General features: G+C 33.1%; 1 protein-coding gene across 10 annotated transcripts in view; it reads right to left on the bottom strand.

Moving 5' to 3' along the window:
• Nucleotides 1-6071: 6071 nt before the first annotated feature.
• LOC122628698 (solute carrier organic anion transporter family member 74D) overlaps nucleotides 6072-25259 on the bottom strand; it is an 87703-nt gene continuing 68515 nt past the window's right edge. For 8 of the 10 annotated variants that reach the window (XM_043811226.1, XM_043811232.1, XM_043811230.1 and 5 more), the window contains 11 exons: nucleotides 19255-19734; nucleotides 18596-18978; nucleotides 18170-18390; nucleotides 17884-18024; nucleotides 16924-17046; nucleotides 12756-12920; nucleotides 12480-12675; nucleotides 12126-12276; nucleotides 11581-11821; nucleotides 10669-10797; nucleotides 6072-10422 (listed from right to left, as the gene is read on the bottom strand). In XM_043811226.1, coding sequence (XP_043667161.1) covers nucleotides 10253-10422; nucleotides 10669-10797; nucleotides 11581-11821; nucleotides 12126-12276; nucleotides 12480-12675; nucleotides 12756-12920; nucleotides 16924-17046; nucleotides 17884-18024; nucleotides 18170-18390; nucleotides 18596-18978; nucleotides 19255-19569 — 2235 coding nt within the window. In that variant the 5' untranslated portion in view covers nucleotides 19570-19734 and the 3' untranslated portion in view covers nucleotides 6072-10252. Of the gene's footprint in view, nucleotides 10423-10668; nucleotides 10798-11580; nucleotides 11822-12125; nucleotides 12277-12479; nucleotides 12676-12755; nucleotides 12921-15438; nucleotides 16147-16923; nucleotides 17047-17883; nucleotides 18025-18169; nucleotides 18391-18595; nucleotides 18979-19254; nucleotides 19735-25259 lie in introns of those variants that run through there. The other 2 variants (XM_043811235.1, XR_006327100.1) reach the window with 2 other exon arrangements.

Raw genomic sequence — 25259 nt, 5'->3', positions numbered from 1 at the left:
TAGCCACTTCGATACGTCGAGCTGGAGAAAGACAGAGACAGAGAGAGAGAGAGAGAGAGAGAGAGAGAGAGAGAGAGAGAGAGAGAGAGAGAAAGAGAGAGAGAGAGAGAGAGAGAGATAGCTCGAGTCAAATCGAATCGAATCGAAGATTTCTCCCCGGCGTCTACACGCTACTATCTTTCTTACGATTTATACATACCAGTATATATATTTCATTAACGCCGATACTTTAATTATCTTTTCAATTTTATAAATCATTAAACTTTCGAGTTGATTTTAATTTTACGTCTATATACATTGATAGGACAATAGAAACGATTTGAAAGAATCGAAATGTTCGAGATATCAAATGGTTGATTTTTTGACAGCCCACATAAAATTCTCGTCCGTGACTGGCCGATTTTTTTCACTAGATCAATGAGAATACTCCGTTACGAGGAGGATGGCTTTTCAGTGAATGTAATCGGTCAACAACGCCATCTACAAAAAAATGCCTGCCAAAACACGTGCAACAAAATTTCCCGCCTATTATTTTCCATCTCTCTTTGGTAGATATGTTTTTTATTATTACGCAAGAATTATTACGTACGTATTATACTTACTTATATACTAATTTTATCTATATAAATCAAATCTATAATATAATATTTCTTAGCGTTACTTTGAGAGTGAAAGAGAGTACAGATTGTCGAACTGCGTATCAAATTAATTTCCAACATAAAATTGTACGGTGATCTAATTTTTGTTTCTAATCTTTTTATCTGAATGAGAAAGATCTATATTCTTCTTTTTTTAAGCAATATTTTTAAAAGAAAGTCTTTTCGTTTAAAATTACACATATATATATATATATATATATACACACATATATATATCATTTTTTCCGGTTTATTTAGTGTCGCCATCTATAGATGGCGTAGTTAAGATTTGTATGGGTTAATTGACCATCAATCACTTCGTATCGAACATTTTTATAATGATTTTTTTAAAACATTTTCTACAATCCAGCATTGTTATTTTATATATATTCCATATTTAAGGAATTTACATATATAACAAATAAAAATTGTAAATACGGATAAGTTAAAGAATGAAAAAAAAAAGGAAAAAAAATACTGAGATAATACTTTTTTGTGTAATCATGGCACCTGCCGTTTATTAAAAACAAATTCGATAGTAATCATAATTACAAACAATAATAATGATAGTATAATTGCAAAATACGTTCGCGCATTTTTGTCTTTTTAGTATATTTTTCTTCTTAAATCGATTAATTAACCCTCGGATTAGCAAAGGTCGCCGCAACTTCCGACGATTTTTCTCAAAAAAATAAATTATACGTAAATTTCGAAGAAGCAGCCATTCCATTACCATTTCCTCCCATCACCTTTTTCATTCTTTCATCCCTTTGTCCCAACTCTCTACACTGGAAGATAATCCGAGGATTAATTTTTACTTTTATTTTTATTTTATCTTTTTTCGGATCTGTGTTCTATGTTACAGTCATCATCGCTTGATTTCAAAAATGAATACTTATTTCTTTTCGAAACCGAACAAATATTGACCGACGAAAAACGATTTTTTCTTTTTTATTTAGCTTTTCTCTTTTCTTTCCTTTTTATTTTATCTGTATTATTTTCATCGATGAGAAGATTTATACGTTTCATCACGAACCCGAGATTCCGTCGTACGTAAATCATTATAATTAATTAATATACACACGTACATGCATTTTGTGTGTGTATATATACATATATATATATATATATACACACACATATATATATATATAATGCTTATTAACTTATATATATTTACTTATTTATAATTATTTTCTTTTATACATACGTTTTCTCATGTACACTAATACACGCACGTACACACGCAAGCATACACGCATACATACGTACAAGCATACGCACACATATACATACGCACATACTATTTAGGCGCACTCCACGAAAACGAATAAATTCTTATTATGAGCGAATAAAAAATAATTGATACATGTGTATATGTATGTGTATATATGTATGTCTCTGTGTGTGTGTGTGTGTATTATATATATATATAATATATAATATTTTTGTTCGTTTCGTTGGAGCGCTGAGATCTGCAGAATGTTTAGAACGATTTTCTATTGCTGATCTGACTGATCGGTTAGAGAAGTTTCAAACGAATTACCGAATCATCTGAACTTCGAATGAGAATGATCCTTCTGATGATATATATACATATATATATGTGTATATATATATATATATATATATATATATATATATATATATAGAAATAGATGAATAGGATGAAATATTAAAAATTTTTTTAAATTAATTTATTTGGTCAAAAAATTTGGACAAAAAATAAAATGATTTATTTTGTAAATTTTAGTCATGATGAGCGAATCGGTATCTCGTTCGACTTCTAACTATGAAAATTACTATATATGTATGTATAATGACGGTGGTTAAAACGGACACATGTATTTCTTGGTTTCTTTCTTTCTTTTTTTCTTTTTTTTTTAGGCACTTAAATATCAGGATTTTTTCGGGAATCTCAGGATCGAGGTAATATCGAACGCTTCATTTTTTCAAATATTTACAGTCTTCGGACAATAAATGCACGTAACAGTAAAACAAAAATATTTTAGGAAGAAAAGACGGAGGAAGAGAGATAGAAAGAGAAGAAAAAAAAATGAAAAAATAGATAGATAAATAGATAGATGGATAGATAGATAGACAGATAGATAGATAGAGAGATAGAGAGAGATAGAGAGAGAGAGAGAGAGAGAGAGAGAGAGAGAGAGAGAGAGAGAGAGAGAGAGAGAGAGAGAGAGAGAGAGAGAGAGAGATAGGAAGAGAGAAAGACAGACAGACAGAAAAAAATAATAATTAAAAATATAGAGGAATAATAAAAACATTTGCAATTGTGTATACAGGATCAACGATATTTGTACAAAATAAAAATTTCTGTTCCTATTGTATCCCCCAAGAAACAGATAGATACAACTTTTCATTAATTAAATTTTTTTGTGATCGGGGAGAGAGTGATAACAGAGTGATAACAGATAATATTATGCGTGTTCGCGAAGTCCAATTAAATAGAAGAACAAAATATTGTTAATATACCTAAATTTCTTCGTTGTGAACAATAATTGACTGGCCCTCATATTATTTAATAATTCATATTAAATCGATATATTATACCGATTTGTAACAATAATATTATGTTAATAGTACTAATAGAGACAGCGGTGGTAATAATAATAAGGGCAGATATTATGACATTAGTAATGACGATGATAATGATAATGATTTCAATGGTGACAATTATGATGATTATGGTGATGACTGTGATGATGATGATAATGATGATGATAGTTATGATGTCATGACGTGTGATAATAAAATAATAATAATAATAATAATAATAATAATAATAATAATAATAATAATAATAATAATGATAATAATAATAATAATTACAATAAAAATAGTAATAGTAATAATAGTAATAATTAATATAATAATTATGTATAATGATATAACAAATAATAGCAATAATTAATAGTAAAAATTTGTATATGTATATACGATAAAAACTTGTAAATTTTTCTTTCCACTTTAATTGCTCGTCATTTCCTTTTTCTTCTTCTTTTTTCTTTTTTTTTTATTCGCTTGTTTCAATTTCATTAATATTTTAGTAACTAGAGACTAGCGATTAAAATATCCTTCGAAGTATATGTACTAATTGATAATTAGGTAAAAAAAAGACCTTCAGCAGAATCGCATAGGCAGATGATTATTCTATAGAATAATATCATCGATTAATTCTTTTTACAAAAAACTAAAATGTGTGGAATTGTGTGAAGTAGATGATAATCCCTTCTCTCTCTCTCTCTCTCTCTCTCTCTTTCTCTTTCTCTCTTTCTCTCTCTCTCTCTCCCTATCTCTCTGTCATACGCATATATACGCACACCTCACACATCACATTCACATACATACGAGTACGTACACACGAAGCCCGCTTTATTATGCGCGCGAAATTTGAACAAATTCGACGCGTTCTCGAAAGCGAAAACGACGCGGTTGTGCTTAGAATTTATTTCCGTGACATTTTTCTTTTTCATTAAATACGATTGATAATAAGTAGTACGAAACCTTCGATTGGATCGAAATGCATATTCGATTATTGGAAGCTTTTAAAATTGTGCGCCTTTTGCCAATACAAAAACGTGTGTGTATGTGTGTTTATAGATGCATAAGTATGAGTGTCATTTGAAAAATTCGAGACCTTTTTCTTTTTACTTTAAGAACGAAATTCATACTTTAAAAAAAGAATAAAAAAGTTGCGAATTTTTCAAATCGTCTTAATATAAATAATGCGAACAATATCATTTTGATCTGGCAGTGTAAATAAGTTTGTTTCTTTCTATTATTCTTGCTATTGTCAAGAAACAATGAAATTGAAAGATAAAAATGGTAGTTTTCGAAAGGGCAGTATTTTTTGTATTTTTATGATAATTACTTTCGATTATCGAAGGTTTCTCTCGTGAATCACTCGTCGTTTGTCGGTCGATATCGGCCGGTTTCGTTAGTCGGATCTTTGCGAATAATTATTTTCGGAAATATGATTTTGTTATTTAATATCGGAGGGGCGTGAACTATTTATAATACAGGATCATCACTGACATAGAAATCATTTTTACATAGGTCGTAATCATCATCGGAAAGCGCGGAAAAAAATCGTGTTTCTTATTTCTCGATCATTTAATTTGAATTCTCAACCTGTATTGTGCCACCCCCTCTTAGACGTTATCCTACGGTATGGAATTTTATTTACACAATGCGATTTATTATTTTTATTTTTTTTTTGTCTTTAGCGAGTATGTTGCTTATACTTAAAAATTATATCCCCGCAAAATGACGTTCATTCATTATTATATCTCTTATATATTTATGTATATATTTCATATTAATTTTTTCTCCTCCCTCTACCCTTCAAGAAGCGACTTTGATCTTCAGAAAAATATCGAGGAGCTTCGAAAGTACTACTCGATTTTATTAAATACACGCTCGTGCCGTTTTTACTACATACACATGTAATATTCTTTTTAAACGGCGATATAGATTGGCTTTACTTTTCGGGATAAAAAAATACGATTCTCTCGAGGAAGATAGTTTCTCACACACACTGCTGTATTTCTTTTTATCGCAATATTATTTTTTCTTGGTATCGTTTTAAGGGTTCATTAGAATTTGCAGAAGTAAAAAAAGTAAGAAGATCAACGGAATGATCAAGTATTTTTTTGCATTTTTGTTTTTTACACTTCGTAATTTCTTTTCTTACGCTTTATATTCTTTCTTGTCTTGTCCTCTTTTTTTTTTAAGTTTTAAAATAATCAATCATCACAAAGATATATGTATAGGAAAATTTTACGTTTCTTTGCTTTATATATACGTATATATTTCCTTTGATCCCTTACGAAAACAACAGTATCTATCAATCCTATAAACCCTTAAAACAAAACGCCCCATTTTATCATTGCAATGTATCATCGTTCGGAATATGCCCCGTAGATTGCTGAACATGTTCGAAAATATGCGATCTCGTACGCGAATATCGCTTAAAAATAGATTTGAATATTAAAAAAATAATTTGGGATCCTTCCTTTTAGTTCGAGATTTTTTTTTTTTCGAGTTTTCTTCGCAGATTGTCAGACTAATCGGCAAGATCGGGGCAAGTACATACTACATACATACATACATACATACCACACACACATACACACACACACATACACATGCATACATACATACATACATACACACATCCATCTATCCATCCATCCATCCATCCATCCATCCATCCATCCATTCATTCATCCATCCATCCATCCATCCATCCATCCATCCATCCATCCATCCATCCATCCATCCATCCATCCATCCATCCATCCATCCATCCATCCATCCATCCATCCATCCATCCATCCATCCATCCATCCATCCATCCATCCATCCATCCATCCATACATACATACATCCATCCATACATACATACATACATACATACATACATACATACGTATATATATTATGTATTTCCTTTTTTTTTTTAATTAACTTTTACTTTCCTTTCGAAGAACTAAAATTTTCCAAAAATATATGAAATTCCCGGTTTCATGCGCGCGCAGCAATGGCGCGCTTTTTCGAATGCCGCAGAAACTTTTCTTTTAACACATCGTTCACCTTTCTCACAAATATTATATGCTCGCGTTTGCATTGCTCACGCATAATTTATTTAATTATTAAAATATTAAATTTAATATTTAAGTCGTTGTTATACAATGATGAATCAACGATTCCTAGATCGGCCAAAAAAGTTTCTAAGTGATTTTAAAAAATCAATTACTTATTTTCGAGACTTCTTAGGTTTGAAGTTAGGCTTGTAATTTTACAAGCTAGGCTCGTAGTTTTGTAATTTGGAAAAAAGTTTGCCTGAAACACCTTTCGAAAAAGAGTAATTAATTTTTAAAATAATTTAGGAACGTTTGACCTAACATGTAGTATTGTTTATTGTATTGTCTGGTGTTTATTTAATATTGATATCAATTTTTCTTGAATTATTCATATTTTAATAATGATTTTAATTCAATTATGAAAATATAGCCAAATGTGAAACATTACTTTTTGCATATAATAGTCAGTCAACGATGTGTTAATTAATAATTCAACGGTACACCGTTCAGCAGAGTCCATTTTCTTTTTCTTTTTCCTTTTCGTTTTTTTTTTCTACCCATTCCTATTTAATATTTCTATCTTCCTTTCGAGAATCAAAAATCGACGACGTTCGTTTCGCCGTGATGTATTTTCTTTCGCGCGTGTAAAATTGTACGATATTAAAATACAGCTTCTTGTAATTCTCATGAAATGTTTTCTTTCTTCTTTTGTCACGGGCAATCAATTACCCGTGTATTCCTCGCTTATTTTTATTTTTTTTTTTATGCTTTCTTCTTCTAATGTTAGGCTAATCACCGTAATAACGAATCAACGATTTACTTTTTTCCTTTTTTCTTTCTTCTTTTCATTTCGTCTCATTTTTCTTTCAAATCGTCTAAAAATATGTGTCGCATATATATATATATATATATATATATATATATATATATGATATATATATGTTTCTTTTTTCTTCTTTTTCTTTTTCTTTCTTTATTCTCGTCCTTCTGCTCTAATCTTCTGCGTCGAGATTTTTTATATTTTATAAGAACAAAAATTATTAAAAAAAAAAAAAGAGAAAAAGTAATAATAATAAAATGTTCCACCGGCCGCAACGATCGCAGATTATTCGATCCACGATCATTCGTTAATTGTTTTGTAGAAGATATCTAAACACGGAATGTCTATGTACACACGAACATATAGTACAACACGATTATTACAATATTCGATTAAGAGTGCGGACGGTTAATGACTCGAGTTTAATCGCGTCGCTTCTCCGTTAGCATTAAATATATTATATACTTTGGAGTGTGTTAGTTATGTAATAAAATATTTTTGTGATGTGTGAATATGCTTGTCGCGAGAACAATGTTAAGCATTTTCGTTTCTTTTTTTTTTTTTTCTTTTCTTTTCTTTTATTTATTTTCTTACCATACTCGATGGAATTAATTATGTAATAAAATATTTGTGATGTGAATATGCTCGTCGAGAATAATGCTAAATATTTTTTTTTATTTTTCTTTTTGTTTTTTATTTCCTTTCCATACGCGAATAAAATGCAAAATGGAGAAGCTGGATGCAATCGTACCCGAGACTCCGTTTATTTTCATTTTCATAAGTTAATACTTTGTGATACGTAATTTGTGTGATGTTTATTTCTTCTGGTATATCAATATATGGAGTGTATGTGTGTGATGTGTATACGACTTGCAAAAAGTTAGAGACTTAACTTAGTGTGTGTTTGTGTATATATATATATATATATATACACATACGCAAATATATATATATATATGTATGTATGTATATATTTTTGTTCGTTTGTAAATTTTCGCTTTCGCAAATGACGTCTGTCGCATTCGATTGAAATTTTTTCTTTCTTAATTTTTTAGTGGATTGTCCTATGAATGAAACAAATTTCACTCTACATACGTACGTATCTATGTATGTACGAAAGTATTATTATTTTGTACATACACCTGCAATATGATTAATTAATAATTAGATCTTTTCGGGTACGAGATAGATGACGCGCATTAATCGACGATACATAGAGCGCCAATTAATTTTTACGAGCTTTTTTAAATAATCCTTTCGATTTCGTACCAGGAACTAATTAGATTGAGCTTAAAAGATTGCCCTCGATATCGCGATGTTATTATATTATTTAAGAAAAATAATAATGATTAAAAAAAAAAGAAAAAAATATACACGTACGGCTTTCACATATACATATACATATACATATGTACACATACGTTTCAATATTCAGAGGGCATTTATATGCATTGGAACTTTGGAACGAAATGATATATATATATATATATATATATATATATATATGTATATGTATATATACATACATACGTATATACATAAAAATATATACATATACATATATACAAATACACAAAGAAGGAACATACACATATAGGATACGTCCTATCAGCTCGCTACACGATTTATCAATATGCCACTCATTGCGTATATAGTACATATATGTATACATATATTATCAATCTTTTTCTTCGAGGATTCTATTGGATTTACGATTATCGGCACATTTTAATTTTATTATTTTAAACATATATATATATATATATATATATATATATATATATACATATACATATATATATATTTATATATTTAATTTTTTCTTCACCCGAAGCGAGAGGGGTAAAACGGTGGAGGAGAGAATCTTACGAGATTTTTTTTTCTCAATTAGGCCGTGTTTCGTTTCGCGAACGTTTCTTAACGTCCGTCAGTCTGTTAATAATTTCCGTTGATACTTAGCGGAAGCATAAAATGTCGATAAAATGTAAATATATTGATTAATATATTGTATGCGTCAATCTGCGAGGATAAGTTCGGCAGTTTTAATATAATTTAATTTAATCCTTTGCACTAAAGTCAATTGTTAAATATATAATTAACCAACAAGTTCGTAACGCTTTTTCGGAGTACCAGCGAAGAAAATTAAAGAATATTATCTTTTATCAAGTAAAAGATAAAAGAAAAGATTTATTTGATTGGTTTGAAGTAAAAATTAATTTTACTTCATATTATGGACGTCGACATAGCGGTGTCTATGAAATGCAAAGGATTAATTTAATTAAATTTTTTGTTTTGTTTCAAAAGTACTAAACGAGAGTTGTAAAATGCAAATCATGAAAAATATCGTTGATAAAACAACGTGTGTTCATGTACCGACGTTTTTTTTTAAAAAACGTGGGTGATATATAACAACATAATATATTGGCACGTGGTCGTTCGCTGCGCTCGTCGTCTTCTCTATTCCATCGTTCTTTTAATATATCCTGCGTAAGTTAATAGTAATGTATATGCGTACATACTATGTACGTTTCCTCGTTCATCGAGACTCAGTCTCTTTTTCTTTCTTTCTTCAAAGATATATATTTTTTTGATAAGAGAAGATAGAAAATCGCAGGATAATCATCTTCACAATCTACGTAACACTTTTCCGTTTGTTAGATTCGTTCTCCTTTTTTTTTTTATATAAAAAAAAAAAAAAAAAAGAAAAAAAAAGAAAAGAAGATAAAGGAAGATTTTTAGAATCGTTGGTCGAGAATCGTTGGCCGGTTCATCTCGGAGAGGATTTTTTCTTCTTTTTCTTCTTCTTCTTCTTCTTCTTCTTCTTCTTCTTCTTCTTCTTCAGAAAGAGAATTTGAGGGATTCTCTTTCTTTTGTCGCTGACTCGTCCTTTTCGATGAAAGACTAGAATAATCCGTTGTCAAGTAGGACAGCTCGAAGGACGACAGCCGCGAATTCACCTCGATCACACACCGACTTCGTTCGTGTTTAAAGGGTTGAAAACCTTTCACACTAGAACGCCTTATGTACCCCTCTATATACATCGTTTCGAGACTATATACATATGTTTACCCATATATATGTGTATATATATATATATATTGTGTGTGGGTCTTTATATATATATATATATGTATATATATATGTATATATATATATATGTATATATATATATATATATGTATGTATATCCTTCACAGATAATCATTATCGACGTTTTGCGCGTCCTGAGACTTTAAAGTGGCCATTTCTTCGGCTGTACCATCTTCACATTCCTGTTCCTCAACGAAACTTATACTACCGGCTTTGTACCACACAACTATGTCCACGATGAAGGCCATCACAAGGATTCCACCCGTCGTGCCTGTTGCAAATGAAAATCTACGAGTTATTCGAGAATGTATAACTTGTTTGTTAACTTGTGTGTATGTATGAATGTATTTACGTTATCTATGCAAAGTTATACATGGATCGAGTATATATACTCGAAACATTTCTTTTACATTTTCCTTTAGTTTTATTTCCTTTGATAACGTTTCAGATTGAAAATGAAATAATAAGAACTATTTCACGAGTTATAATGATCTTAATGTTAAAGATCTTTGCGTACCGTGATAAAACATCCTGAAGACATTTGAGTCGTAGAGCCAACAGGCACCTCGTTCACCACAAGCGTATTCCCACACAAGACACGCTGAGTCCACAACAGCACCGTATACGATTGGACATGGTACGTTACCTGTGCAATTATATGAATAATACATATATATATATATATATATATATATATATATATATTATTTAATTAAAGTACTCCGTGCGTTCTAACAGATCAAAAGAATGTACGAATAATATTAGTTATCAATGTAACAGATCTAAATCAATGATTTATCAGTGCGAATGAACGATATTGTTTCATAACAAATTAATTTTCAATTTAGCAATAGGTGTTGGAATATTTGAATAAAAACGTTATTTATTTATATATAAGATACCACAGCAGTGTTATTTATTCAAATATAAATTATTAAAAGTTTCGACAATAGTTCTTGGCCAACTCGATATTTTTTAGTGGAAATATTTTGTTCGTTCTAACAGTTATTCAATTTTCAAGAATGGACGAGTCTTCTTAGTTATCAATGTAACAGATAATCAATGATTTATCGATCCGATCGATTAAAAGATTCATTGAGAGAATAATTGATTAATCTTTTGGAGGTATCGTTAGCACGTGGGAATAAAGGAAAAAAAAATTTGTTATACGTCTTTGGATTTGCGTAATAACGGTTAACGTCGCGAGGCCAGACATGTAGAAAGTAGCGTAGTAAGTTGTTCCCAGCGTCCATAAAACGTGAAGCGCGTAATTGCGAAATCATGCGAGTAGTAGTACTCTTAGTTGAGAAGCGAGTAGGAAGGAAAAGAAAGAAAAAAAAAAGAAAGAAGAACGGAAGCAAGGAAGGAAGGAAGGAAGGAAGGAAGGAAAGATAGCGTCAAAGTGTATAAGAACATAAAATATAATTACCAAACAAGCCAATAGCAAATTGTATGAGACCGAGGGCCATGGCCTTGTCCCGTGGATCCACGCATCGTAATATCAGTAACATGGAACCAACCTCACCCGTTGAGTGAATAAAAACGAACACCGAGAAGAGAATCATGTAGACCCAAAAGTTACTGCATTCCAATTGGCAGTAACCAATCGTCGCTGTGCTCGTCGTTTCCGGCATCGTTAAGTTCTGCCCGATGCACTGGCAGTTATAAAACTGGAATGAAAAAGGAAGAAGGGGAAAAAATGAAATGAAATGAAATGAAAGAAAAGAAAAGAAAAGAAAAGAAAAGAAGATAAGAGAAAGAAGTGGACGGGGATTACGTTAACATCTTATAACGATATAAACTTCTCCGTTTAATCTTTTTATTCTTTCTTTTATTTTGAGCTTTTGCTTTCGGAGACAATTTAATGTAAATCCCTACTCCCCCTTTGGATCGATGTGTACTTATATCATATACACATGAACGAACATAATACACGCTTATGTATACATATCTCTGAGAGATATCCTTACATACCGATGCCACTTTCCCGTCCGCTATCGTGTAATTCGAGCAGCCAGCATGACACGCGGAGAAGTACGTTTTGCCATCCGCGCCACAGATCGGGCTGAACTTGTTCCGATCGCAGTCGCAGCTAGCCTCGCAGGTTGGCTCGAAGCTCGAGATTCTGAGAAAACAGTGATGATACATGAATGGAAATTATTTCTAACAATGATTTAAATAAATTTCATCAAAGACGATGATGACGATGATGATGATGATGATGATGATGACGATGACGATGACGAAGACGATGATGATGATGATGATGATGATGATGATCATGATGATGATGACGATGATGATGATTACTATTATTTCATTTCTTACCCATCGGAGTGCGAGACAAGACCAGCAAAATCGTCCATCGGACAACCAATGAACATCAATACGCCCATACCAATAGCATAAACGACTGCTGTGAAAGCTATCCAAGCTGCAACGAACCTAGCGTTTGGTTTCGCTCTCAGAATGAACACTCCACTGATTATAATACCCAGACCCATAACTAGAATACCACCGACACCTGAGAAAAACAGGAAAATCACAACGTAAGAATTTTAGGAATGATTGTTATTAGATTTTATTGGAGATATCGATTAATACCTGATATCATGTTAGCATGATGAGCTGGCAAGCGAAATTGGCTCTCGAGGTACTTTGGTAAGAATGTGTAAAGTCCTGCGATTGGCAGGATATGCAGCACGCTGCTAGCTGTCCTGAACATCAGGATGTCATTCTTTAGCAGCCTTTTAACTGCTTTTGGAAAATCTGTAATTAAACGTAGTTGTCAAAAAAAAAAAAAAAGAATAATATAATAATAATGATAATAATAATAATAATAATTTTCTATTAAATATTTTTGTTGATAGAACAATACCAAGAGACAGATTACGATGATTTGACGATTAGATTTGTTTAATAATGAAAATTATTACAGAGATTCATTCGGAAAGATTAGAAGAAATTTATTTCAAAAGAAATTTATTATAGAAATACTGAAAGGATATATGTATGTAGACGCGTAGTACGTAGGAAACGACGCGGCTAAGAGGCTTCTTCTAGCCTTCCAGAAAAGGCAGCATAGAGTCGTGGCAACCCCGCATAGAAACGTCCCGTACATAGACCCTAAGTAGACAAACGTGACCAACATCGAGCTCCACGTATTACCGCGACAACCCTGCTATAGGTGTAGTATATATATAGGGTGATCGTTAAACGATTCGTTAAGTTTTACGTTATGGCCTATTCACCACCTAATCTTTTTTTCTTTAACGATCGTTAAAAGACAATAACGTTAATTATCATGGTAAATTCATTTGAAAAGTTTATTAACTATTTTCTATGGGATCCGATGTCTGCAACATACATTGTTTTGATATATTACCGTAACCAAAAGTTAGATTAGAATCTAGTTCAGTGTAATACTGCAGGGACGAAATTTGATGTAGTCAGAATTGGTACGAGTCAGGGTTGCAAGTTTGCAAATTAGCTATTTCCTAGAATACGGTATATCATGGTACTTTATTATATTCAGAAACTAACGTATTTAATTCAGACTCACGGTGACTCAAGAATAATGAATTCGATTCGGTATTTTTAAAAAATCAATATGGATGTGTCGGTCGAATATCTTTAACAAGATCTATGTCTTAAAATACAATATACCGAAGCACTTGTACCATACTTTCAAATCGAAATATCCAAATCAAAAATTATTCAGGACGAACGAAATACGAAGACGTGATGTGTGAAAAATCAGAAAGAATATACAAGCATGCAAATTTATAAATTACCTTCGAACGAGACTTATTTCCTAGACAGTCAATATATAATCTTACTCTATTACAATCAAAACTCGAAATACACATCCAGTCCGAGCAAAATTCAAATTCGTAACATAAAACATAAAACATTGAAAAATGAGCGGCGTGTTGGTCCAGAGTTTATAAAAATATCCCGAAGAAGATATATTTCGTAGAAGAGACTTTATAAATATCGTTCGAACAATCCGTCAAAACTGACATATCTGTTTGAAACATGAGCGAAACGACAATAGTCGTTTATTGTTTCTAAATAGAGGGAAAATTTGTCGCGATATTCGAATAAATACGAATTTATAAGCCGTAAGTCGTGTTTCGATTTACGTAACGAATGAATAAACGATCCTTATGAAAATCTAATAGAGGGTGAGTAGGATGGGGAGGTTGAAGAAGGTAGGCGCGTGGATTGCTCCTACACGTGTAGATATATATGTCTATGTATTTGTGTGCGCGTGAGCGCACTCGACGCACGACGCGTGACCGTGAACTTGCCCCACCTCGTGCACGAGTGCACGAGTCGCTCGGTCGGTCATTAGCGTTAATGCACGCACGCTCGAGTGCGCGTTCGCGCGCGATCACGCGTGTGCACCCGCGCGCTCGCTGGCGCGAGCGAGAAAGAGCTCCAGCTTCGAGGATCGCGCGAGGGACGAGCCGACGGCATTCTTTCCTCGCGTCCTTCCTGCCCCACGACGTTATGTATGTACCTACGACGTCCGGGCACCTTTTCGTTTCGTTCGCTCGATCGAACACGCCTATGCTCTTTCATCTTCTCTCCCTCTCCCTGTCCCTCTCTTTCTCTCTTTCCTTCTCTCTCTGTTTTTATCTCTTTCTCTCTCTCTCTCTCTCTCTCTCTCTCTGGCTCTCTATCTTTTTCTTTCTCTCTCTATCTTTCTCTGTCTCTCTATCTTCCTCTTTTTTTATCTCTTTCTCTCTCTCTCTCTCTCTCTCTCTCTCTCTCTCTGTCTCTGTTTCTCCTTCGTGTTTTTTGACGTGACTCGCGAGCATTCGTGTGTTCCATCCTCAGTTAGTTATTAGTGCTCTACCGAAAAGTTCTTTTAAGATAGCATTTTTTTTTGTATCCTCTATTTAAAAATACCTCTGAAAGTTTGTATGTTAATTGAATATAATTTTTGAGTCTTTATTTGGATATAATTTTTTATATTGCAAGGAATGATAATATTTAGAGAACATTATTTGTTATTGGTTTTAATGATAACTTTTAGTTTTAATGATATTTGCAATTAATTTTTAAGAAAGACAGCTCGATATGAATACAAATTAGGGGATATAAAGTTCGGGGTATAAATAATGAAATACTTGTGTACTTAATACGAACGATGCGGACTAGTGTTTTATTCGCGTCGTTTTTTAAATAGATGAGAATTTTGTTCGTATCTCATTTATGTCTTTCATAAAAAAATTTACTTTTTGTCATTACCAATAAAAAAAGAATAGAAAGGAAAAAGAAAAAGGGCAAAGAACAAAAGAAGATTTCGAACAGAACGAAGATAAATGATCTTGAGAAGAAGTTTCGTCAAATGAGTTTAGCAAATAGTTGAAAATAATAATTGATTCGAAATTAAAGCCGCGTTTGAAAAACGAGCAACATCTTCGATCGAATTCTCGAAATATTTCAATATTTTTAAAATAGCAGGTATTACTCGAGGTATTTATTCGTACTCGAGGAAGAAAAAAAGATGAAGAAGAAGGAGAAGAATAAGAAGAAGCAAAAGAAGTATTAAAAGAAGAAGACGAAGAAGCAGAAGAAGAAGCAGAGGAAGAAGAAGAAGAAGAAGAAGAAGAAGAAGCCGTCTTTTTTCTTGCGTCGCGATATTTTAACCTTTGCTCCTTTTGCAAAGAGAGCGGCACCGGGCGGCCGGCTGGTTGGTCGTGCCGCGATATAAATATTCTTATGCGAGGACTCATTATCTCGGCCGTGGGCGAAACTCAGCGCGCTGGAAGCGCCGATTAACTTGCGAAGAGCACCACATTGTCTCCGCTTTTTATTTGCATTCTCGTTAGCCTTCGAGGTCCGGCTGCCGAAATGGGCTGAGCCTGACGCGAAATTTTACCGAGAGGATTTTCGTCGTCGTCGTCGTCGTCGTCGTCGTCGTCGTCGTCGGTTTCCTTTTCCTTCTCTTCTTCCTCTTTCCTCTTTTGATCGAAGCACGTGGCTTTTTAATAATAAAAAATAAACTACAAGAAATAATTAAAAACAATTTTTTTTTCTTCTTTTAATAATAATAATAATAATAATAATAATAATAATAATGATGATGATAATGATAATAAAAATAATAATAATAATAATAATAATAATCGGATGCGCGCATCATTATTTCCAATTTTAATATCAGTTAAACGTACGCAACACGTATTTAAATCATTTTGATATCTTTGAATATCGATAAACGAAATCGCGCGTTCGCGCTATATAAGTTTTAGATCAAGAAATGACGTCGGTTAAACTACCACGGAAGATCTTCGGCTAAAGGCTTTGTGAAATCGGGGAGATATAAAAAAAGAAGGCCGATTAAAATCTTCCCATTTCCACGGACTCGAGAGAGAAAGAGAAAGAAAGAAAGAAAGAAAGAAAGAAAGAAAGAAAGAAAGACATTTTTATATCCTTCCAAGTTTTTTATCGGTACGCCGACCTTTAAGAGGTAAGAAAAATTTAATGGCCAACTAAAGGATTAAGATGGTCGAACGAGTCTCTCTCTCTCTCTTTCTCTCTCTCTCTCTCTCTCTCTGTCTCTTTCTGTTACTCTTTCTCACTCTTCTGGATGGCGAAACGTACGCCTCGTCGATTTTACGGACGATCGCCGACTCTTTTTCTCTTTCTTTTTCTCTCTATCTCTCTCCTCATCCCATCTCATTCGATCCCATCTCATCCCATCCCATCTCATCCCAACCCACCTCCTTTTCTCCTCTCAAGATTAATCAGGACTTACCTCTTAGACTAGGTTTTTTGGCATCCGCTCGTTTCGGCGGTGTTCTGCTCATCGGCAAACGCGTAGGAAAGGCGAACATTCCTATGCTGACCAACACCAGCATCGCGGATATCAGCACAAGACCTTCAAAATAAAAGAGGAATGCTTTACGTCACGATTATATTCACGTTCGATTCGTATTTTACAAGCGTTTGTCGTTCAAAAAAAAAAAAAAAAAAGAAAGAAAAAAAAAGAGAAAAAAAGAAAAAAAAAAGAGAGAGAGAATACTATTTTTAATATACTCGCTGTTTGATTGACCAATTAAATCTTTTACATCGTGTATGTACTACGAATGAGTTAAAAAAAAAGGTAATAAAAAATAAAAAAATAAAAAAATATAAGTATATTAACGTTTTCTTTATCTGACGTTGCAATTTCATTCAATCCAATTTTTACCCTCTTCTTTCGTTTTATTACGCTAATGAATAAGTAAGAATTTTCAAGATAATTTGGTATCATAGTTAGACTTCATTTTGTCTTTCATTCATTAAATCGTTTATTACGGCCCTGTACCAAACTCCTTGAATTATTTTTACGCCGACGCTCTCAAAGATGTGCGGCACAATAAAACGGTTGAAATCCTAATAATACCAAGGAAAGTCAGTGACAAACGAGTATACGTACATATACATGCACGCATATTGCACATTTGTGAGTATTATTCCGCGAAATTTAAAGGTCGTCAAATTTTTAGTATCGTCGGTTGGTTTCTTTTTCTTTTTTTCTTTTCTCGAAAGAAAATGCGTCGCTTTTATTTTCTAACAGAATTTATTATTATATTATTATTTTTATAAAAGACTTATTGTCAAAATGTTACTTGCAATATAATTGTGTGTTGAGATCAGTGTTATGTTAATTATGTTATTTACACACATACACACACAGACACACACATATATATATATTATTTTTTGGACTTACCAAGCCACCATGCACCGACCCATCTTGGATCAGTAGGCGTGATTTGTGGATTTACGGATAGATCCGCGTAAAGCATCGTGCATAATGATCCAAGGATGAAGCCTAACGCTGGTCCCAGAATCCTAACACCAATTGTGATTGCTATCGATAGAAAAAGATCAAAATGTGAAATAGTTAAAAACAGAAAAATATATCTGTCGATTTTATCGGATAAGTCACACACACATATATATAAATATTATATAATGTGTTATAACAATAGATCATTTCTTTTGAAATCTCTTACCGAAATACAAGGGACTTTCCTTGCTGGTAACGTTATCATCGATGTATGGTATGCCGAGAGTGTAAACAGCTGTTTGACCCATTCCAACACCGAGCAAAGAGACAAAAAATATTGCCAGGACTACCGTCGTTATTTTGCTTTGTATCCTCTGCTCTGTTAGAAAGTCACCTTCACAATATTCAATCGAATCACCGTGTGGTGCCGTTGTACCCAAGATCCATCTATATGAAAAATAAAAAAAGAACCCAAATGATATATCGCGAATGTTTCAATATCTGTTCTGCAATAGTAATATAACACTCATTATACAACTAGATAGATTGAATCAAAATTATGACGAAATATTTTATTTGTAATTAGACGAGCAGCAATTAACAGTAACGAACAATAAAGTGTTATATAACGATTGCACAAAATTAGACATACTCATCGAGCGTATTGTTCTCTGGTCGTTCATGCAACTTGCAGAGATTAGCTGGAACTGGATCAGTATTGTTAGGTCCATTTGATTCCCCAGCAGGTCCGACGCCGCTGAAAAGCATCTCGTTTTGCTGGATCAGCTGTTCACCGAAGATGAAATGAGGCATCGAGCAGGTGAAGGAGCTCACGGCAAAGAGGATCATGCCCCAGGCGATCCACTTAGGCCGGTGACCTTGGCCGCCGTAATACGTTAAGAGAAGGGACGAACCGATCTGGCCGATCTCAGTCGCAGACATTATGATACCCGTCGTTTTCGATTGGATTTGGAAGAGCTTCTCGATCGTTGTGATTACCGAGACGAAATACGTGTAGTACATGCCTTGAAGGACCTATGGACAAAAAACCTAATTATATATGCCCGAAACTGGGAGAATCTCCGTCATTTTTTTTGATTTTTGAATTAAACTCCTTACTTAAATAGTACGATAGAGAGAAAGAACTTCATTTACGTTTGCAAGTTTTTAACTGGCGACGTTCAAATAATTGAAATTTACTGGTTGAATATTTAACAACGTAATTGTTAACTTGTAAAGATATAAACAAAATATATAATTATATATATATATATCATCATTATCAACAAATCTGGAAATATCGATACTAACCCAGGTAATGCAAAAAGTGGCCAAGAAGGCCTGCTTCGTGGCAAAATATTGCAACCAATGAGGTCTTAATGGACCCCAACCACAGGAAACATCAGCGTCATCGAATTCCGTGTGAAGGCTGCTCGATTTTTCGTCAGGCACGATCAGCTTCCCATTCTCGGCAGCTCCGATATCATTTAGTTTCCCATTTGGTATCGAGCCATTGTTGTTATGTTTGCTACAGATAAGGCCGTTCCCATTGGCCATTTTTGCTGGTATTATCGTGAGAGCCTCGACGGTGCCATTCGCCAGAATCTGTGTGTCCTCACCCGCCATTGTCCTCGGTTCTTCTTCTTCTTCTCTTTCCCTTTTCTTCTTCTCCTTCTTCTTCTTCTTCTTTTTCTTTTTCTTTTTCTTCTTCTTCTTCGTCCTTCCTTTTCCTCTTTCTCGTAGTAATCGTTTCTCTTGCTCTTGCTAAGACACCTTCTCGATCGAGTTGATCTACGTAAAAATAGTTGTAATATATTATTTCGGACTCCGCTCTTTCTGATTTCTTGCTTTTCTCACTTATTCCCCCTTTTTTATTTATTTATTTATCTCGAAAAAGAATCTTCATGTATTCGAGAAGAAAGAAATAAAACCATTACTATTACTATTATTATTACTACTACTATTATTAATAAAAATAAAAAAAAATAATAATAATGCCGTTTCCGTAAGAGATTGACGCACGAACGAGAGACTTGTGAACGCAGTGAATGAAATCACAAATATTTTTATTTAGCGTAACATTGCGAGAATTACCCTTATATATTTTGCTATATTTATTAAAATAATATTTGTAAACTCTCGTTTGTTTCTTTTTTAACGAATATTGTTTTTCGTTTGTTGGCATTTTTCCTAGTAATATAATTTTTCATTTAAACGATGTTTTGTTCTCAAAGTTGGTAAGAAAGGAAATTATTCTCTCTCTCTTTCTCCCTCTTTTTCTCTCTCTCTCTCTTTTTTTACGGAGTTCTCGAGAGAATCGATCGGATCTACCTCGATCCTGATCAAATCGTGCATGACTCGTGATTATCGAGACTTCGCGAACAAAGAAGAACGCGTATTAACTCACGAGTCACGACAGTCTAGAAAATCGCATATAACGTCCGCTATGACTATTCATGTACCTTTACTACAATTGTTTAGATAATTTAATGTTTTATGTGTAAATATTAACACGCTCGTTTATTTTCAAACTAATCAATATGCTTCATATACTTAAATATTATAGTCATTAAAAGTTTCGAAGTTTGTTGAGTTGTAATCGATTTCATTCATAATTTACAATTAATTTTAATAGAATTAAATTTTATTTTGTATTTTTCTATTTCATGTGCCTATATTTGAATATTAACGAAAGATTGTAAATTAAAATATCCAATACTTTATATTTGAATAAAAAAAAAAAAAAAAAAAAAAAAAAAAAAAAAAAAACAATACCACATTAATCACACTTATCGCTGTAGTGTAACATTAGATATTAAATATAGAAAATTGCGATATTACTTATTGCCCAACTCAATATATTATTATTCTAGTATTGTGTAATAAATTATACTATTGCTGTAGTATCATTAATTTACATATTAAATACTAGAAATTCCGACATAGATTATTGGCCAACCGAATACGATTTCGATGATACATATCTTCGTCTTGTTCGAGTTTGCGGTCAAAGTATAATGTTCAAATAAAAAAAAAATATATATATATATATATATTTCCATATTTTCCCTTTTACGAACGAGAATGGTTCGATCGTAAAAATTGATAGAAGTTCTGCGGTCAAAGAACGATCTTTCACTAATACGATCGGTAAGCTTGTGAAAGGATCATCTACGTAAGTAAGAAAGTTCACGAGACACCTTGTAGACGTGAGTCCTCTCACTTTCGTCCGTGCCCGACTTTCCTCATTTCCCTTACGTTCCATCGCACTGACTACTATCTCGCCAATGCGGTTTTCACTGACACTGACGACGAGTACGAGAAGTACGAGTAATAAGAGTGAGTGAGTGAGTGAGTAAGAGAGAGAGAGAGAGAGAAAGAGAGAGAGAGAGAGAGAGAGAGAGAGAGAGAGAGAGAGACTAGAACGCACGAGAGAGCCGATTTACCTGCAAGCACAGCACACACACACAGCGGGTGACCGCGAAATAAGATTCGTCACTTTCGCCATTACGTTCGCCTTCGTTTCCTACGACGCGAAACCGGTCGACAGATCGATTCGACGAGACGAGACCTCAAAATCCTTTCCATCGAATCGTGTTAAATAGTTTACAACTTTCTATTGAAAAATAATTCTACAGAATATTTATGTATAATTAATATATATAATAATTATATATAAATATTGTATATATAAATATTATATAATATTTTTATATATTATTATAGTATAGTATTGAAAAATATAATAAATGATAAATATAGATATAATATTTTTAGATACTATAATAATTGTGATAAAGAATATTTGTTAATTTTATCGAAAATGTCGACATTCTTTATCGGTAAGTTCGACGTTATACCATTGCATTGTATTTGTTAAACACACACGCATATAAAATATATTATATATTAAATTACTTACTTAGATATCAAATATCAAACTCAAACTATTAAAATAAAAACAGAATACATTTTCGATGAAAATAAATTCGATGAAATAAATTCGTGACAAACACCGTATTACCTTCGGATCCATTGTGAAAAGGTTAAAAAAAATTTGTTAAATAGTTGTGTTAGAAGAAAAGAGAATGCGATCGAATCTCGAAGAATGCAAGCTAAAAAGGGATCCCATGAGAGAGTCGAGGCCGAAGAACCGTATGTTTATGTCTCGTTTGCATACGCGTAGACATGCGGCCACTGTATAACAAAGTTCCGGAAGAGGATGCGAACGTTTGCAAATGGATTTTACAGCGTCGTTAATGGCCTAATCACAACGCATTGCTATATACATACTTACGTACATATGTATGTACGTATGTACGTATAATATGTATTATATCTGCGCATATATTGGTGTACGTATGTACGCATAAACCGTCAGTGGTAACTGACCTCCGAAAGATCCTCCAAGAATATCGATGCTTTTACGATGTGACGCCATTTCTATGCGCCATTGACCCGAGATCGTATGTTTATTAACACCTCGAGAAACGCGTGCTTCTTGTCCTCGGCAGAAATAGAGGAACGATCTATGGGCTCTGGATAGATCGAAATCTATCGAGAGTCCAAAATATATTTTGATTTTGTGTTTCGTGTACTTGTAGGGAATAATAATAATTTTTGTATCACGTTTAATAAAAATATAACGTGAAAATTGTAATAGTATAATAATATAGTATAATACTAAATAATTATAATCTCTACTATAATCGTATATTTTTTATGTTACAAGTATATACTTTATACTGGTATAATTATATATTTATATTAGTTATATTTATATATATATATATTATTTTTGTACTTTATTTATTCAATCAATTATATTACTATCAATTATTTATACTATTTTCAAGTATAACTAAGTCTGTAATTTTAAAGTTAAGTAGAGTAACAAAGTGTTATCTTAAAATAATCAATCAATCTTGTTATTCGATTAAATGAAAATTAAAGTAGTAATAATAATAATAATAATAATAACAATAACAATAATAACAATGATCACTTTTATCAATCTTTTCGTATTTTTAAATTCCTCTCCCATTCACCTTGGTTCGTAGCTTCGAGAGAAACTATTTAATAAGACGAGCGTGCTGCTTTCGAAGAATTTTACTTTCGTCGAATCGTCCGAGATCGTTAGAAGCAACGACGATCGTTCGGATGTTCGAGCAAGGTCGCAAGTCTCTCTCGTTTCTGCGAGAGGCAGAAAGGTAAGAGAGCCGCAAGGCTCGCAATCGATTACTTCCCGCTCGTTAAAGTGGATCGAAACGTGGATTCGTATCCAGGCTATGGTCAGAACAAAATCGAGAGCGAACTCGATGCGATAAAGAAAGACAGAGAGAGAAAGAAAAGTATAGAGAGAGAGAGAGAGAGAGAGAGAGAGAGAGAGAGAGAGAGAGAGAGAATTGTGGTAAGCATAGCGAACCATAGTGAAATTCTAAAGAAACGTCTTTTCTTTAGAATGATCTTTCTCTTTTACGACCGACTTCTTTCCCAATCGTTCGATTTTTGTTTGCGTTTTTTTTTTTTTTTTATTTTTTATTTTCTTCCCCTATACTACTCCACAAAAGAAAATATTTTACGATGATACAACGATGGATCAAAAGTATCTGGATCGGAGCAAACATTCCAGAAAGATTATTTTCCAAATCGATTGGATACATACTCGTTTCCGCGATCTTTCAGGCTAATTTAATATTTGTTTTAATATCGCAATAAGATTTATCGGATTATATAGTTTTTGATAAAATAAAGAAAAGGAAAAGAAAAATTAGCCTATGGAATCTCGAAAGAAATTGATTTTTCAAATAATCTAAGAACATATATCGACTCAATCTAATTATGATAAATATCGTAAAGGAATTGTCAAAAATCTTGGATTTGTCAATTTATAGTATAATTTTATTAGCACATCTGTACCATTTATATCTCATAGATAATATTTATTAATTACTATCATTTACGTACTCGCGTAAGTATCAAATCGAATCATGTTTTTATTGCTCGTAATATCGCAGGAGATCTTACCGTAAGTTCTTTCTCTCTCTCTCTCTCTCTCTCTCTTTCTCTCTGTTTTAGTATCGAGTCTCGACTAAGATTTCTTAGGCTCCTAGGCGAGACCAGGTGTGAGGTAGAACAGGAGGGGGTATGGAGGGTAAGGGGGATGGGGGTTAGGGAAGAAATTTCCGGTAATAAATTGTCGCGGTATGCTGGCCGTAGGCTTGAATGGGGACTCGAATGTCTCGTAACCGTCGGTAAAGTTGCCCACACGTAGTGGGCACGCACGTATATACATAGATACATAAGTACTCACATATATGTATATATATATATATATATATATATATATATATATTTATACGTATATATACATGAGGTGGATAAAGATGTCGATAGACTTTAAGATAGCGAGTTGGCCTGATCATCGTCTTGACTCTTGTTTCTTTCTTAAACCTAGCTCCTTTCTCGATTACGATCGATCTTCCAAACTTGTCTATTGCATTTCTCTAATAAGAAGGAAGACACGAAGTAAGTATCTTATTTACTCTAACTTTCTCTCTCTTTTTCTATATATATATATATTTACTTTATATATATTTATTTCACTTTTTCTTTCAAGATCATTGATATCAAGCCATACACGGCAGCCGATTTATTGACGCAACGATTTACTACGACGTCGTTATCTATGTTCTATAAAAGGAAAACTATTTTATCTACTAAAATATATATATATATATATACATTATAGTGATACACGGTATATCTCTATCATTTATATACACACATATATATACATATTATACAAGAAATCGAATGATGTCAATTTTGAATTAATTTTTTGAATAATTCGATGATTTAAAAACAAAAAAGAAAAATTAAGAGAATCGAAAGATAAAGAGAGAGAGATAGAGAGAGAAAGAGAGAAGTGAGGAACGTGGTGGCCAGAAACGCACGTGGCGAGCGACACGTGCGTTGGGTGCGCGCGCGCGGACACTCAGCAGCTCCAGACTTGGTCTAGGTCGCCGCCTTTCACTGTCCTACTGACGTGTGTCTCGTGGTTAGTTGGTTAGTTAGCTTATTCTCGTACGACTACGCACCACCTCAATGCCAGACCCCGCGTCTTCGTAACGTCGTCGTTGATCGTCTCTTACGCGTGTCTCTTAGACACACGGAAAAGTCTTTCTTTTTGTCTTTCTCTCTCTGTTTGTCTGTCTGTCTGTCTGTCTGTCTGTCTGTCTATCTGTTTGTTTGTCTGTATGTTTGTCTGCATGTTTGTCTGTCTATCTGTCTCTTCGTTTTATCTCTTCACTTTT

Source organism: Vespula pensylvanica, chromosome 4, assembly GCF_014466175.1.
Source record: "Vespula pensylvanica isolate Volc-1 chromosome 4, ASM1446617v1, whole genome shotgun sequence".
Lineage (NCBI taxonomy): Eukaryota > Metazoa > Arthropoda > Insecta > Hymenoptera > Vespidae > Vespula > Vespula pensylvanica.
The sequence above is the reverse complement of the archived record's forward strand: the minus strand, read 5'-3'. Positions and strand labels throughout refer to the sequence as shown.